Source organism: Chinchilla lanigera, unplaced genomic scaffold, assembly GCF_000276665.1.
Source record: "Chinchilla lanigera isolate Chin_1 unplaced genomic scaffold, ChiLan1.0 scaffold00016, whole genome shotgun sequence".
NCBI lineage: Eukaryota > Metazoa > Chordata > Mammalia > Rodentia > Chinchillidae > Chinchilla > Chinchilla lanigera.
The window spans coordinates 27,529,036-27,545,104 of NW_004955417.1; the positions used below are offsets into that span (position 1 = coordinate 27,529,036).

Genomic DNA, 16,069 nt, shown 5'->3' on the forward strand with positions numbered 1-16,069 from the left:
AAGGGGGTCGACTGGTCAGTATGTAGAGATTTTCTTTTTGGTGCGGTGGAAGTATCTCAGGTATGCAGAGGTATAATCTCTGGGTATGCACTAACTGCTACTGGGTAGCAGTTATTTTGGTATATTATGAACTTGTGCATTTGAATATATGCGGACACTGGGTATGCACTAACTGCTACTGAACTGTGTAATTTCAACGGCAAAACCAATTTATGGTACATGTATGACAAACACATGCACACACGACGACTACTGCAATGGTACAGTTTAAGTCAAGACCCCAGGAATGACAGAAAAGATTTGAGGGCTAAGGATAACCAGGACTTCCAACCACATCTAGGGAAATGAGCTGCCGGAGAATCAGTATTAGGAAGCCTTCCGCCTTCTCCAGCCAGGAGCCCTTGGGCACCCACTTGGGAGGCCGCCGGCCACCCTCTCCTCTGCACTGCGCAGGTCCTTCTGCGGAGGGCTCTGCAGGGCTATGGGCCTGCCCGCCCCACCTTCTCCTTCAGTCACTTGCCTTAGGTCAAGCCAAAAATGAGAGCTACACTCGAGCCAAGCTGGCTCTCTCTGGTCCCCGACTCCACGCCAGGTTAACTCCTGACACAATAAGTGAACAATGTGCACACTTGATAGAGTGGATGCGGATGTGTCTGCTTCGAATCTTCATAATTCAGTATGTGTGTATCGCTGAAACATGAGTGGGCTATATGAACAAGAGGCACTTGTGTATGGAGTGCTCTATTGCCACCCATAGAGACGGGGGCCAATGTTTCTTGGGAAGTGGAGTCCCAAGCAATTCATGCCGGAATTCTAGGTTTGAAAAGCTGGGACGATGTTACAGAAGACATGACAGTATCTGAAGACATGCAGATTATGGTACGTGAATAAATATAGAATTTTACATGAAAAAATAAGATACCTCCTGAAAATAAGCCCTACTGCATCTTTTGCAGCAAAAAATTATGACCTGCGCTTATGTTTGGGGAAATAGTTATTTTCAGGGAAATGTGACTTACTTAACTTACAAAATATTCCTTTTCATGTTACAAGCTATTAAATACAATTGGGTACTTATTATTTCATCTTTATTTTAAAAATGATTCCATTTCCAATGCATAAAAAATAGACCTGTTTTCAAAAAGCCATTTTAAAAAGATTCTGAAAACTCCAATGTTTTATTTACAACAAACAAAACGCAACAGTGCTCACAGATGTTTATGATAAATAAAGTAACACCAGTATTACTCTGCCTTTTTGGGTGTGGTTCTAGGGTGTGAACTCGGCCCTCCCACTGACCTACAACCCCAGTCCTTTTTTGAGACAATGTCTAAGTTTTCCTGAGTTAGGCTTGAATTTGAAATCCCCCTGCCTCAGCTTTCCAGAGTGCTGTGATTATAGGCATGTTACCACCACATTCAGCTTACTTTTAGGCAAGGCCTTTGTGTTTATAAACATCTATAATGACTTATTTAAGCGAAATCAATAATCCCACTAATGTAATTTGAATTTCAACTTGAATTTGAACAGCTAGTGCAAATTAATCATTTATTTGGGATCTGAATCCTTAAACCCAAAAATTAAAGAAGTTTCTCATTTCCATTCAGTTAACAAACACATTTCAAACATTCCAGCATCTGTAGAAGCCGACGGATCTACTACTCAGCATTTCTGTTTTGTTTTTGTTTTTGTTTTCCGGTACCAGGAATCGAACTCACGACGTTGCGCTTGCCAGGCAGGCGCTGTGCCGCTGAGCTAAATTCCCAGCCCCTGTTAAGTGATTTGTAGCTATGTATGCTAAATAAAGGCTGACATTGCTAAATCTAAAAAGTTCAGATTTTATAAATTTAAACATTAAGTACTTATGCCAAAAAGTGAATCAGGATCACGTTTTAAATTATGGAAGTGCCTCTGAAAAGGAGTCAGCAATGGAATGACAACAGCTATGAGGCGTTTCTCCAAGCAGCGCGTAACTTCTCAGGCGTCTGCATGAGTGCATTTACGTGCACTGCTCACCCAACTGGTCCGGGTGACACCTTCCCCCACAGGTCATTACCCTGGGGGCACTGGCACTCTCCCGAAAAGCCATTTGCTTGCTACTGCACAAAGGTCAATTTTAAATTCAACCCAGGCAATGAGATCAGAAAAAGCAGCAGATTCCTCTAAACTGCTTACAAAGGTTGCAAATCAGTTTCTGCTTGAATGATGAAGGAGAAACGGACTTGCTGCTGGTTTTAGCATCATATGAGGGCAGCCGTCACAGCAGAAGCAGCCAAGTGCCACACAGGTGGCGAAGGCGAACGAGGAACGCTGCAAGGCCTGGCAGTCCTTGACTTCTAACACCACAGGCCAATTCTGATTACGTCTTGTGGTGCTGTGCAGCGTTCGTCTGAGTTTTATGTCTTGAAGGAGCTTGTTGCCGCCCTGGGCAGAGGTACTGGAATTATCTTCTTTTAGCTCACTTTCTTTTCTCGAAGGTCAAGTAGGAAATGTGAAACATTTTCATAGACCACGAAGGTAATACAGCAGGCTGGAGTCACTCTGATCAAGTTGGGAGCAATTCCTTTGTAAAATCCACTGATGCCTTCTTTCCTTTAGAGGGAAAAATAGGTACATGCTTAATTTCTTAAACAGCAAGCCAGATGTTACCTGACACAGGCACGGAGTAAGAGAGACCTGCAGCAGACCTTATGCTCCACTGCACTGCAGGGATGTAGTTTCTAAGCCATCTGCGGGAGTCTACATTTCTTCCATGAGCCAAGGAAAAAGGTGGGGGCGGCTCAAAAATAAACTGGCAAGTGTTTTAAATTCATCAGCTTTCAATGCCTTTAAACGAATAAACACGCAAGAGGAGTTTCAGCTGATCTCACATGGGCATTAAAAAGCTCACAGCTTGTGTAAGTGCTACACAACACTAGCACAGCGTGCGTGGAAAGACATCACCTTTAGTGCCCCGAACAGTGATGGTGAACCTTTCAGAGCTTTCCATGATATAACCAGCCTGCTGCAGCACATGCGCTGTAGGCTCACCACCACTGGCCTACAACAGGGGACAGGGCCTAGAAACTTGTCATGCCGGCTCAGAGCACTTTCACACGTCTCATTTTATGTATTTTTTGGTATGAGGTCACATTAAATTGCCCAGGCCAGCCTCTAACTTGTCATCTTCCTTCCTTTTCTCCTCTCCTGAGTATAACAGGGATCATAGGCCCATGCCATCATGCTCGGCTTTAATTATTTTCACAACAACCGTGACAGTCCATGGTCTAATTTTACAAATGAAGAAATCAAGCCTTGGGGAGGTGAAATAGGAAGCAGAGACCACCGGCCATGATTCTGCACATCAAACTGGCCTCCGCTGCACAATGCACGGTGCGTGGACAAGGGGCAGGGCGCCAGGCACCTCCGCAGAGCACCCTGGCCCAGCACGCTCACCTCCACGTCCTGGCGATCACATCCAGCACCCCACTGTAGGACATGTGCTGATCCTGGAGACGGGCCCTGACCACCTGGTACGGGTACGTGGCTGCCACTGCAAATATTTTGGAAAGCGCCGCAACAGATATGTATTCGGCTGTGCTCTAAAGCGACAACAAAAACATGGTTTTCTGTAGACAGTGTTTCTTTACAACATAAGCATAAAAATCATACGGAAAAATACATGTAAGGGGACTGTTAAATGAAAAACAGTATTTTCTCTTTTTAATGCAAGTTTTGTGTGATTACGGGGTTCTGTTTTAACACCTGTGTGCTATCAGCTTATAAAATAGTTAAATACAAATTGCTAGGATCATTAGGACAGCAGCATTATTAGCACATGCATGGCAGCACCCTCATTACGTCGTCCTCCAAGAGCCTCTTACCAACTGGGCTTCCGGCGGCCGCTCCAGGTGCTGATTGTACTTCAGCTTTAACAACTCATACGCCATGAACTGAAGAGCCCCGTGAGACGTTCCAAACAGCCCAGGCACAAAGCCCTAAGGGAACCATCAGAATAAAGCAAAGGCAAACTGTTTTCAAGGGGAGGTAGAAGTAAAATATTTTCTCTCTTCTTAGAATAGCACTTAAAAAATTTCACTTAAGTTTTGTATAAATTATGTTTTTTATATGAGGCTAAAAGTAGTACTCTTCATTTTCTAAGTTAAAGTTTACACTTTCCTACGTTAGTTTTCCTTTCAATAGTTCACATACAAAGATGACCTACACTGTCAGGAACTGGGGTACGAGGTTAAGTTCTAGAAAATAAAGCACAAGTAATGACAATTCAATGCACTGAGCAGATACTCCAGAAGAGTAAGACAAATGACGGAAGAAACACAAAACAGCGATTAATTTCTATAATTTGGCCCCTAGGTCAGTAAGGCATATCACCAAGCTCACTGACTTTAAAAGCTATTGCATGTTAGTTGAAAACGCACAAAACTTCGATGAGTCTTATTTTCATCACAAACTGTGGGATAAGCATGAGGTAGGAGTGGAAGGTAGAAAAGTGGGGAAACGGGGAGAGAAAAGGAGTTATACAGCACAGAACAGATCTTACTGCCACTAGGAAGAAATTTCAAAACTACTACAATAGCAAGAAGCTGGGGGTTTTGTTAGTATTATTTAGGGAATTTGAGATGAGTAAAATCTGCAGTAAGATCCTGTTAAGACTCACTGGTCTCTCTGCCTGACTTACTGCAAAGGTATCTGGCAAGGTTTCAGACAGCGCTCCTGTTAGGGTCATTAGACACAGGTATGGCAACGGGAACGAACACCTCAAGGTGAAATTCCAACATTACAAATTAGACTTCTGTTTTCATTAAATTGTGTCTTGCCTATGTTTGGCATTTTTTAAGGACTGGGAGTAAGACAAGAGCGCCAACAGAACTCCAATTTTCAGCTGTCAAAAACATACGATAACTCATTACCTTATACAATCCACGCACACCTTCATGCTTATATATTTTCACAAGTGTATCAAACATTCCTTTATACTGTCGCTGTGTCGACTTGACACCATCATACTGTAGCATCAGGCGCGTTTTTGTTACCCACAGAGGGTTGGTAATGCAGAGGGTCATGGCTCCTAAAATCAGATTGAAACAAGACTACTCAGCATACAGGGATCTGGTCACTCAACCCCAATCAGGAGAGTCCATTACACAAACCAGGAGGGCACACAACCGCTGCGTCCGGAGCTCAGGTGTGGGCTCCGAGGGACAGACTCGAGCGGGCACAGTTTTGGAGGTCACAACCATCTCCTGTGGGTGTGGGACTTGCAGCTGGAAGCGCAGGACCCTGGCCCTCTGAGGTCCGGGACAGCAGAGCTGCCTGGCTCCTAATCAGGCGGCCTGCCGCAGAGAAAGGGTGGCAGACACGGTACAGCACAGGAGGCAGTGTGACGACTTGGGGAGGGAATGAACAGCAGCTCTGGATCTGTGCATGTGCACGCACACGTCTCCCTGGACACCGTTCCAACTGGCCATAAACCTCACAAATTAACTAGGCAATGCAGGAAATCACACTTTACATACTTCACAGAAAGTGACGCCTTTATAAAAAAAAAAAATTCTCCCTTTCAGCAATGTCTTTCCCTTTCACAGTGTCGAGTGTACCTTTTGGGTTTTATTCACTCTTTCAGGTTCCTACACCAGGGAGACAGTATGATGTTTACACATGTGGGTCTGATTTATTTCACTTACGAGTATGGTCTCTAGTCACATCCATTCACCTATGAAAGCCTCAAGTTTATCTTTTTTTCTAGCTGAGTAATACTTCACTATATGAAAATACCACAACTGGGATGAGGAAAAGGAGAAAAGAAGGTAAATATATATGGACATAGAAGGATAGCTGGGATAACTGCACTGCTGATGCCTATTGGTTTATTGAAAGGAACAGATAACGCTTAAATTTTTTTTTTGACCAATTTTGCATGCTTACACCTGGTAACCTGAACAAAAATTTAAAGACAACAATATGCAACGTAACAACCATTGGTGAATTCCTACCATCTTGATTAATGAAACTGTATCGTTTCTAATTTTTTATTATTTTTATTTCTCTTTTTTTCATTTTATTTTATTTTTTGTCTTTTTTTGAGACAGGGCCTCATTATGCAGTTCAGGCTGGCCTTGAGCTCACTTTGTAGTCCAGGCTGGTGCAATGATCTTCCTGCCTCAGCCTCCCGCGTGCTGGGATTACAGGCGTGTGCCGCCACGCCCGGCTCTTAATTCTCTTTAATGGTCTGATCAATCTTACATTCTTACATCTGGTAATGTGAGCAACTTTGTTGAAGATAACAATATGTAATATAACAGCTATTGTTAATTTTCTATCATCTTGTTTTAAATTCTGTATAGCTTTTATCGTTTGTGTTGTTTTATTTTTATCATTGTTATTTTGTTTTCTTTAAAAAAAAATCTCAACCGGTTAAGTTTTGTCTTTCCTGAGTTTCCTAAGGAGGTATTTATTCAACAAGTATTTACTGAGCCTTGCTCTGACTCAGGTCTCTGGTAGCACCTAGGAATGAAAAATGAGACCAAAATATCCGAGGATTTGTAAGAATTTATGGGCCGTACTTTGTTTTTCCCAGAGGGAAAAACATGCACACATACAGCAATGAGACAAGATCACTGTACTGGACAGCGTGAAAACACTATGGCAAACCATCTTCACCTATTAGGGCTTCAAAATGTTTCTAAATTTCCCACTGCCCCTTTTGTGGTAATAGGGGTGGAACCTTTTCCCTGAGCTACACCCCCAGTCCTCTTTATTATTTTTTATTATGTTGAGGTCTCACTAAGCTCAAGCTTTTGGTCCTCTTTCAGTCTCCCAAAATGCTGGGGTGGATAAAATTTCTGAAACCTATCCAGAGTGATCAATAAGAATATCTGCTTTCTAAGATATTTCCTGTGATCACTAATTAATATAGACAGATAAGCACACTTAAGGTGTGGTGCTGAAAAATGTAAAAATGGAAATCAAGTTTGTAAGGTGACATGGTTCACACGTTGCCTTACCAGCTTCAGCAGCGGAGATGAGGTATTCCGTGGCCTCTAACCGTTCAGATCTTCCTTCTGTCTTGTACGACTTAATGGCATTGTAACTAGAAGAATTAAATACGAACAATGTCATTAAGTGTAAGAAAAGCCCATTGTAAAGTGTACATAGCTCAGTGACAATCTGCAAAGTAAAGGGGATGTGTGTCCGAGTAAAACACGAGCCCTTACTGAAGAACGGGTGCGCTGCAGGTGGTGTCCTGTAAGAGGACATCGCCTTGCCCTGCGTACATGAGAGCACCGCACGCAGCAGGCGACTCAGGAAACGGGAGCCTGGGAGAAGACGCGGGGTGTGGTGGTGCAGGCTGGGGAGAAAGCACAGGAGCCAAAGAGGCACCTAACAGATACGTACTGCGCACCTGCATTCGGCAGCTCTCTGCGCTTCCTAGGTGGAAGGTAACTGCAGGAGAGCTTTCCTCACAGGGCCACTGCTGGCATACACATGGCCGTGACAGAAAACAACAGTGTCCTAAGAGAGTCCAAAACCGCGGCTGCGGCCACAGAGGCTCAAGTAGAAGGCAGCACTGGAGGGGGTGCAGACACTGACAGCAACACAGGGAACATCCAACTTGTGATGCTCCTGCCTCAGCCTCCTGGGTGCTGGGTTTACAGGTGTGCACCATCATGCCGGGACAGGCTCGTAACGCCTACTCTTGTCAAATGTTCCCAATACCACTCTAGGAGACTTTCGTCACAAGAAATTCTCACCTCCCATTGCTATGGCTTATCTTTGGGAACTCAGAGACTCTCCAGTCTCAGACTGCGAACACTACAGTGTGCGTGTGGGGAGACAGGCCTCCACAATTCACCTCTACATGTCTGAGGAGAGAAAGTAAGAAAAATGGTTGACAATACTAAGGCGCAATTTTACTTTGCCTTCACCTAAACATTACTTTAGGGCTGGCTTGGCCACTGCCATAAACTTAGGACAGATCTGTCACTACAGCCCCTGCACCTGACAGAGGAAGGTGTGGGGAGGTGGCACAGCAGGCTTAACGCAGCAAGCCCGAGGGTCTGCGGGCGACACCCTGGCCTCTGCCTCACGTCCCCAGCACAGCCCCGAGCTGCTTCCACGAGGACCCCCAGACTGTCCCCGCCCCCCGCCTCCCCGTGACAGGTGCCTTTCTCCAGGCCGTCTCGGAAGCTCTGGGTGCCCCGGGAGGGGGAACGAGCCCCCACCTCACAGTACTCCAGGGTCAGGAAATGCTGCTGGGGCGCCGGAGTCAGTCTCTTACAGATGGAGACAAAAGCGGTACCGAAGAGAAGCGAAGCCCACACGACTCACTGTAGTCTCAGGTTTTTCTACCACGGCAGCACTTCAGGAAACTACTGATGAGCGACCAACTGGCTCATGTGATGTTTTCTAGTCTATTTTGGCTGTCAGCAATGCTGAGAGTAATGAAAGGGCCGAAACCCCTCAGGAACCCTGCAGGAGCCCACGGCTACTGCGAATTATCTGGGTTCCGCTGCTTTCCACACAGCTTATCTAAAAGTTTTCCTTCTCATCTGTGAGAATGCAGCTTAGGAAAGTAATGTTAGAGCTCCTGGGAACCGCTCTGAAAGGCACTTTCTGTCTTATCCCCTCACCTTCCTCCTCGTACAGACTGTCTCCAGGCTGAAGGCCTCTGATCACCGGCAGGGAAGGAAACCAAACACCAATTTGCTCTGACCCTTGCAACTCAGAGAAACTGAATAAATGACTCAACATTCTTCTCACTCAGAACGGGAGCTCACTTTCATTTAATACTGTGAAATTCCCCAGGCCCACTCACAAGAGAAAGTAGAGTCCCCAGGACAATCCTGCGCCCCACACGTTTGGGGTGACTCCTTGATAAAGTCCCCGCAGTCCGTCCAGTTTCCAAATAGTGGCCACGCAGTGGAGAATCCCTTTGTATTTTGGCCTCAGTTCCAATCCATCGCTCACTGTATTAGAAGACACACACAGTTAGGCGAGAGCAAAGTTCCAGCTCGGAATCACGTACAAACACGGGTGTTACACAATCAGGTATATAAGCACTTAAATAATATTTTAGCAAGTGTTAGATCAGCTCTTAAGTAACCCAAGTCTTTTAGGCAAACATTTCAACATTTAAATTTTATTTTTGTTATTTATATGATCAAGGACTCAAGTTTCAAAATATATTATTCAAAAATTAAACTAGCTAGGCATCCCAAATTACAACAAAAATGCTAGCGAGACCTACAGAGTGACTGGGAAGAAAATGCGGGGGACGGGGTGAATGTTTTTCCTTCCTAGGCCCCTCACCGGCGCCTGTGCTCAGGGACACAGACTGGTGGTCGCAGACGGGGATGGACACACGCCCCAAATCAGATTAGAGAACAGGCAAGTATTCCGCTTGGATGTACCTCAAGCCGAACGAGTTTCCCGTCCCTCCCAAAGCTGCTCTCATTCTACTGCTCTGGGCAGCTCCCAGCATGTCCCCGCCATCTCCGCAGGTGCTCACGCAGACACGGTCGCCCCCGAGCCCACCTCTCTCCCTACCCCGCTTGGCACATCCTTTTCATTCTACACGTCTCTGACCCTTCGACCGCTTACCGCTGTGCCCTCCCTGCCTATGATACCGTCAACCTTCGAGCGCAGTGGCATGTTAAACAGCGGTCTTCGTGACGGTGTTGTAAACACATACTCTAGATCATACATTTGGCATGCTGCTTCATTCCATGTTTCGCGGGAAACGGAGACAGAGGGTCCAGGGTGTGAGGGACAGTTAAAGGGCCACTTAGAGAGCTGTGAGCGTGCTGCGGGGAAGCCACAAGGAGCCGTGCAGTATCAATGATGTCTTTATTGCTGTGAGAAGGTATTTAATCCTAGGTGTACTAGGTATCTCAGCAGCAGACGTTATTCTCTATCATACGTAACTACTACCTAATGTCATACTACAGATTTAAAATTACAACTATTACAGTTTTATATATATACTGTTTTTCTCTTTTATATATATACTGTTTTTCTCAAGAGCATTTCTAAGCTGTTCCTCCTTGGTATATAGTAACTTCCAAAAACAAGACTTTTAAAAATGTGTTTTTTTCACCTCAGATAACCTATCATGTATACAATAATTTCTTTGATATTTGGTTTTATTTTGTTATAAAACGTTATTTAAAAGAATATCTGTACGACAATTTGTGGAAATTATATTCTGTTAGAATTAGTTGTGAGGAGGGAATTGATATGGTCAAAGCATATAAACTTAGTTATAAACACACACTGAAATTGCCCTCCAGAACATTTATACAAATTGCTGTCCATGGCCACACACAGCTCAACTCCTGTCCTGCTGGCCTCTATTTGACTGGGTGTGACAGAGCTCGGCAAAGAAATGCTGACTGCTCATCACCGCCAGGCAAAGCAGGGAGTTCAGCTTCTTTCATCATCAACCTGTCACACGTCACAGCATGAAATGAGATTAAAGTACACCTGGCTATTGCCTAAAATAATCAAATATATGTTTTAGAGAAGAAACTTTGGTGTCCCAAAGTAGAAAGAACCTGACCGTGAAAAACCCACTTGGGAAAAAAATGTATTGAAATGAAGAGGACCCCAATTAGGGCTTCCTTAATGTCAAGCTAAAATTGGTATAAAGATAAAATACAGTGATTTCTTTAAGTCCAAAAAGCTTTGTAACTGTCCTAAAAACATCTGCCCATGCGAAGTTAGTCCGCGTACCTCAGTATCTTTCCCATCATTGTGGAAAGGTCTGTGACAGCACACGATGTCAAAAGACACAAACAAGGAGAAACAAGTTTTGTGTGTGGGAAGGAGCATTCTAACAGGAAAGACAACAAACTGGCTTTAAAAAAGATGGCACCACCATCCCAAGACACTTGCCTGAGGTGCTGGACACAAGTTTTACACCCTTTCCCCCACCACCAATGAAGAACTTGTGTCCTTTCACTAATGAAACAGTCCCCTCCCCTGTGCTCTGTAATGCATTTCAAAAACCACAGATGGGTAATAAAATCCACTGAGCAGACAGATAGTATTATTTCTTCCTTTAAAAGAGACTGGAATAGAAGACAAATGTAAATGACCTCACAAGTACTAAGAACAAGTACTGTGCCATGAAAGCGTCTTTCAGTAACGCATGTATGAAGAAATAGCAAAGGTCAAATCTGCTGCCTGCGCAGGGCTCTGGTCCATTTGCTGGGAGACACTGCTCTGCAACCTCTCGCCTCGGACTCCGCTTAGAACCCTCCCTCCCCATCTTCCTGTGTCCGTCTGTCCTCAACCTCTCACTCTTTTCCAGCTCTTTCCCACAAGCATGGGAATGGACACTGGCTTAAGCCTCTCCTCAGGGTCTCCTCTTGGATCCCAGTGCCTCGCTATCAGTCACGCTTCCGCAAATGAGAAAATGAAGATCCAACTTTCTCACCTGCACTGCAGCCAGGCCTGGGCCTCACATCCTCAAGGGCTCTCGTTAAGACTCTCCAAGGGCCCTCTGGGAGTCATCTCAGTGGCAGCTGACATTGTTTATCTTTTGAAGTGCCCTTCTTTTGGTGTGTTTCACAAATCCTCCTCTTTTCCTCTTTGCCACTCAATTTCCCTGCCTCCTTTTCCTCTGAGCACCCTTCAATGTTATTTTTACAGGCACTCTTGTGCCCAAAAAGGGTGGCCTCTCAGCCACTAAGGAGTTTCACTGCCTCCTGGGGAGTGTTTCTCCTCTCGTCCCAATCTCGTTCCTAACATTCAGTCCTCAGCACTGCTTTTACATGGCCTAAAAGAGGTCTCAAAATCTGGCAGCTTCTGGGGATGGGGAGTGTGATTCAGTGTACAGTGCTTGCCTAGCATGCGTGAGGACCTGGGTTCAAGCTCCAGTGGCTGATCTTCAACTGTCCAGACTTGTTTTTTTAATTCTCCGTTTAGCTACACTAAACTAATCACTCATGGCTTCAAACTGCACATGCTATAGAATCAGACTTTCTGGGCCCAACAATTATCATGTGACCCTGAATAAATCACATCGAATACTCTTAGAGTTCTCATCTATAAAGTAGCAAAAACAGTAGAATTTAACTCTAAAAGTCACAAAAGATTAAATGAGTTAATATATGTTAAGCAAAGCTTGGTGTACATCAGTGGTAAAGCACTCCCCTAGCATGTATGAGGTCCTAGATTCAACTCCCAGCACCACAAAACCAAACATGTAGGGATTTCTCGAGCTACACCACTAGGTCTTGCAATATCATCCACATAAAACTGCACTGTTACTGGCTGTACATTTCGGTTCCTTGACTAACATTATAGACTTAGTCATATTCTCTTCTCCACCTTCTTCCCCCAAACCCACATAGCTTTAATTTAAAGATCAGGCTTTTGGCTTATTTTAGGAAATAAGTATAAAAACACACATTCTTCTTTGTTGGGTCTCTTATTCTCCAGCACTTAAAATTACACCACAAAGTTAGGGTAGGCCTCAGCTTATCACCTGACTCCCGCCAACCCGCCCGCCTGTACCCCTTGCAGCATCACCGGCAGCATATGCTCAAGACTAACCCGCCTGCTGCTAAACAGTAATTGTATTAAATGGGTTTAATTACATGAAAGCATAGACATCACAGTGGTTATGCAGCACTGATGTGATGACCACCCAACCGCATAGTACTTTCATTTTTCATCTTCCTAAGCTGTTCTCTTTTCACAGTCACACCGTGGGCTGCAGTATTACAATGTCCTGCTTTGAGTCCCAGACCTAGGCCCTCTAGTCAGTCTCAACCCTTTATCTGTCACCTTAGCAGTTTCTCAACACAGTACTTCCTACTGCATTGAGATAACCAATCTACTCAGGCACCAAGCATTCCCTGTCCTCAGACACAGTCTGCCCCACAGCACTGTCTTAAACCCACCAGGCATCCACACTGTTCTTCAGTGATGACTCCCACAGCTGCCGAAGACAGACATCAAGGCACACAGGCCACACCTGCAGCCAAGGCCAAAATCCTTTTATCTGTAGCCAACCACTGCACTCTTGACATTAGTAAAAGTAGTATGGTGAGCAATGAAATGATAAGAGTCTAAAGTTAAGACTGCCCAGAGACTTCTTGGAAGACGGCGGAGTGGTAAGCAGCACAGAAAGAGCCTGAGAGTTGCTGTCCAGTCACTGGAGCGTGGCAACGTGAGGAAAAGGAGGAGGAGAAGGTAAGTGGGTGCCCTGGACCCAGGAAGCATCTGAAGTGAGAATTGAAGCCCATGGGGAGAGCAGAGCAACTTCAACAAAGGAGACAGCTGGTGCAGCCTTCTCCCTGAGTTGGGACTCACAGCATGGGAGAAGCAGGTGAAACCTGCGGACACTCTAGGTGACTGCTGGCAACACCAAAGGCCTCCAGGAAGACACAGCAGTGGAAGGGAGCAGTGGACAAGGAGGACTTCAGTGGCTAATGCTGATTGCTGTGAGACTGGACATCTCATGGGAGACGGCAACTGGCCAGGAACCATCCTGGAGAGGGGCCAATCGAGCTCAGAACGCAGAACAACTGCTGGGCCCATCTAGCAGCTCCCAGCACAGCTGAATTCAAACCTGCAGGTGTGCTGAAAGTTGCAGGTTGAACAGGTCTGGTCTCAGCCTCATGGCCAGAAATCAGCCTAAACTTCAGGGGAAATAAAGGTGCAGGCTTGCTGAGATTGTGCGCTACTCAGCCATAAAGCTACTGCTTGGCTTACTGGGATAAATCAACACAGATCTGGACTCAGTCTCCACATGCTGTCTACCCATGACAGCAGAGACAAACCTAAAAGTGGACTTTTTTTCTCCTCCATTGTTTGATCTTGTTTTCATGAGTGTGCATGGTTTCTAGTTTCTTTGTGGTTGTTCTGTTCTTTTCAGTTTCCTCCTTCTCTCTTTCCCTCCTGTCTTCTGCACAAGTTTCCCAAAGTTTGCATGATCCCCCTTTATCCTCCAGCCTTGCTCCTAGTCTCTTTGTCTTCTTCTATTTCTCCATTTTTTTCCCCTAACCCCTTTTATTTTTTCCCTTGTGGGTAAAATTGGCATACTGAGGGCTTATTTACTGCACACAATTTTCTGGTTTGTTTTGGATTTTGTTATATAACCACACATCTAGTTGATATGGTTAAAGGTGGCAAATTAACAAGTACCTCAGTTTGTCATTTTCTAGGCTGTGCTTGGTGCTATTGTAACTGCTGATCGTACCACTTTAGCCAAAGTGACATGATTGTTCTAACCAGCTGTTCATCCTGGTATACCAAGACTGAGATTGCCTAAAGGTCACAGGAAATACTGTGGGCCAGGGCCAAAGAACCAGGGGCTGGGGCAAGCAGGCAGCAACTTCTCATTCCTTAATACACTGAAGAAATGGAATCTTGCAACAAACTCATAACCCAAAAACCAGCTACACCTGGAAGACACCTCTGAGACATAGTCACTTCCTAAGGGTTCTAAATACTAGCAATAAAGCAACTCACCATAGGCAACTTACAAGCACCAACCCAGCAATTAAACTAAAGTTAGACTGCCTGGATTCAAATCCCAGCTCCACCTTTACAAGCTTCTGCATTACAAGTTAATCAACACCTGTTAACCTTATTTAGACACAGGGGATAATAAATTCACAGTACAGTAAATGATAATACATCGAGAGCCTTGTTCCTACTTAACAATGAAAGTTACTTGTCAATAATCATAATTACAGTATTTGTACATGCATCATAAGCTCCATGAAATTATATGCCTTTTCTAGAAATTCTCCCTCATAGACTGGCTTCTTGACTCCTGCGACAGAATATTAATTATTCTATGGGAAACTCGGGAATCTAATCTTCCATGAAAACTTTACAGCCGTCAGTGGTCATCAGCAATCTATAATTATACTGATACTCCTATCTGTACTCCTATTTTTGTATTTGAGTTTATTCACAGCCTCTGCCCTTGATTTTATGTTGCCTAGAATTATCTTCTATATGGCTACATCTCAAGCCTCCAATTAAATTATGAGCTCCCCAAGCAGAAGAACTTCTGTTAGGTACTTTTGCAGACCAGACAACAGTTTACAAATAGCAAGAGACATATATCAAGTAAACTGAATTACTTCACTCTTGACAAATCATTTTTGTAGATTTATTTCTCAAGGCAGAATTTAACTTATAATAATAACTGAAATGCCAGAAAAGTTTCCAAAGATCATTTCGCAAAGTATCTTTTCCAGAATGTCCTGTTGCGTCTGAGTTCTAAAGCGCTTTGCTAACTTTAATATACTACATTCACGTCATACACTTAGGAAAAGAAAATCAGTATTTAGATTCTACTTTTCCCTTCACAGCACAATACAACACACTGTGAGCGAAAAAGCTGCAGAAACTGTCGAGAGAAACCCATCCCAACCGGTCCCGCCACCCGCAGGGCTGGGCGGCCCCAGCACGTGGCTGTGCTAGGGCGCCAAAGGCCTCCGGGGGCGAGATGCGCACGTGTGCGCGCCGAGTCCTCCACGGCGACAGCCCTTGCCTTCCCCCGTCGGCCACCCCTTCCCCGGCGCCCCACCCCGCATGCGTTTCGGGGGCCAGGCCTGCCCCGCGCGTCCCGGTCCGGGCGGCCCGCGAGCTCTCACCGGCGAAGCGGATCTTCACGAGGTCCAGCGGGTGCAGCGCCAGGTTGGACAGGACGCCGCCGCTCACGCCGGCCACCAGACTCTCGTAGCGGACGTGGCGGAACAGCGCGCTCCACGCGGACGCGCCGGGCGCCGCCTGGCCCTGACCCTGGCCCGCCGTGGGCTCAGAACCCGCGGACACCACGGCGCCCAGCGCCGCCGAGGCGGGGCGAGACGCCGCGGCCGCCACCGTGGCGGTGGTTGCAGCCCCGGGGCAGGACGCGGCGGGAGCCACTTCCGCGGAGGCCGGGGCCGGAACCAAGGGAAAGAGCTCGCCGCAGGTCAACCGGGGGAGAGGGGGCAGGACCGCGCGTCGGGCCGTGCCCCGCCCCTCCTTGCCACACTGCGGCGGCGAGGCCCAAGGACCGCCCGCCCCGCTGGCGGAGCTACGGAGCGCCGAGGGGCCCAGT

General features: G+C 45.8%; 1 protein-coding gene across 1 annotated transcript; it reads right to left on the reverse strand.

The window, feature by feature from the left end:
• Positions 1 to 1,770: 1,770 nt before the first annotated feature.
• On the reverse strand, positions 1,771 to 16,068 carry Slc25a32 (solute carrier family 25 (mitochondrial folate carrier), member 32; the record flags this gene model as incomplete). Its single annotated transcript, XM_013512707.1, has 7 exons — positions 1,771 to 2,592; positions 3,436 to 3,581; positions 3,864 to 3,977; positions 4,911 to 5,068; positions 7,005 to 7,090; positions 8,816 to 8,966; positions 15,621 to 16,068. Coding segments are annotated over 7 exons (1,242 nt in total), but the record flags the coding sequence as incomplete, so codon positions are not given.
• Between the last annotated feature and the right edge of the window lies 1 nt (position 16,069).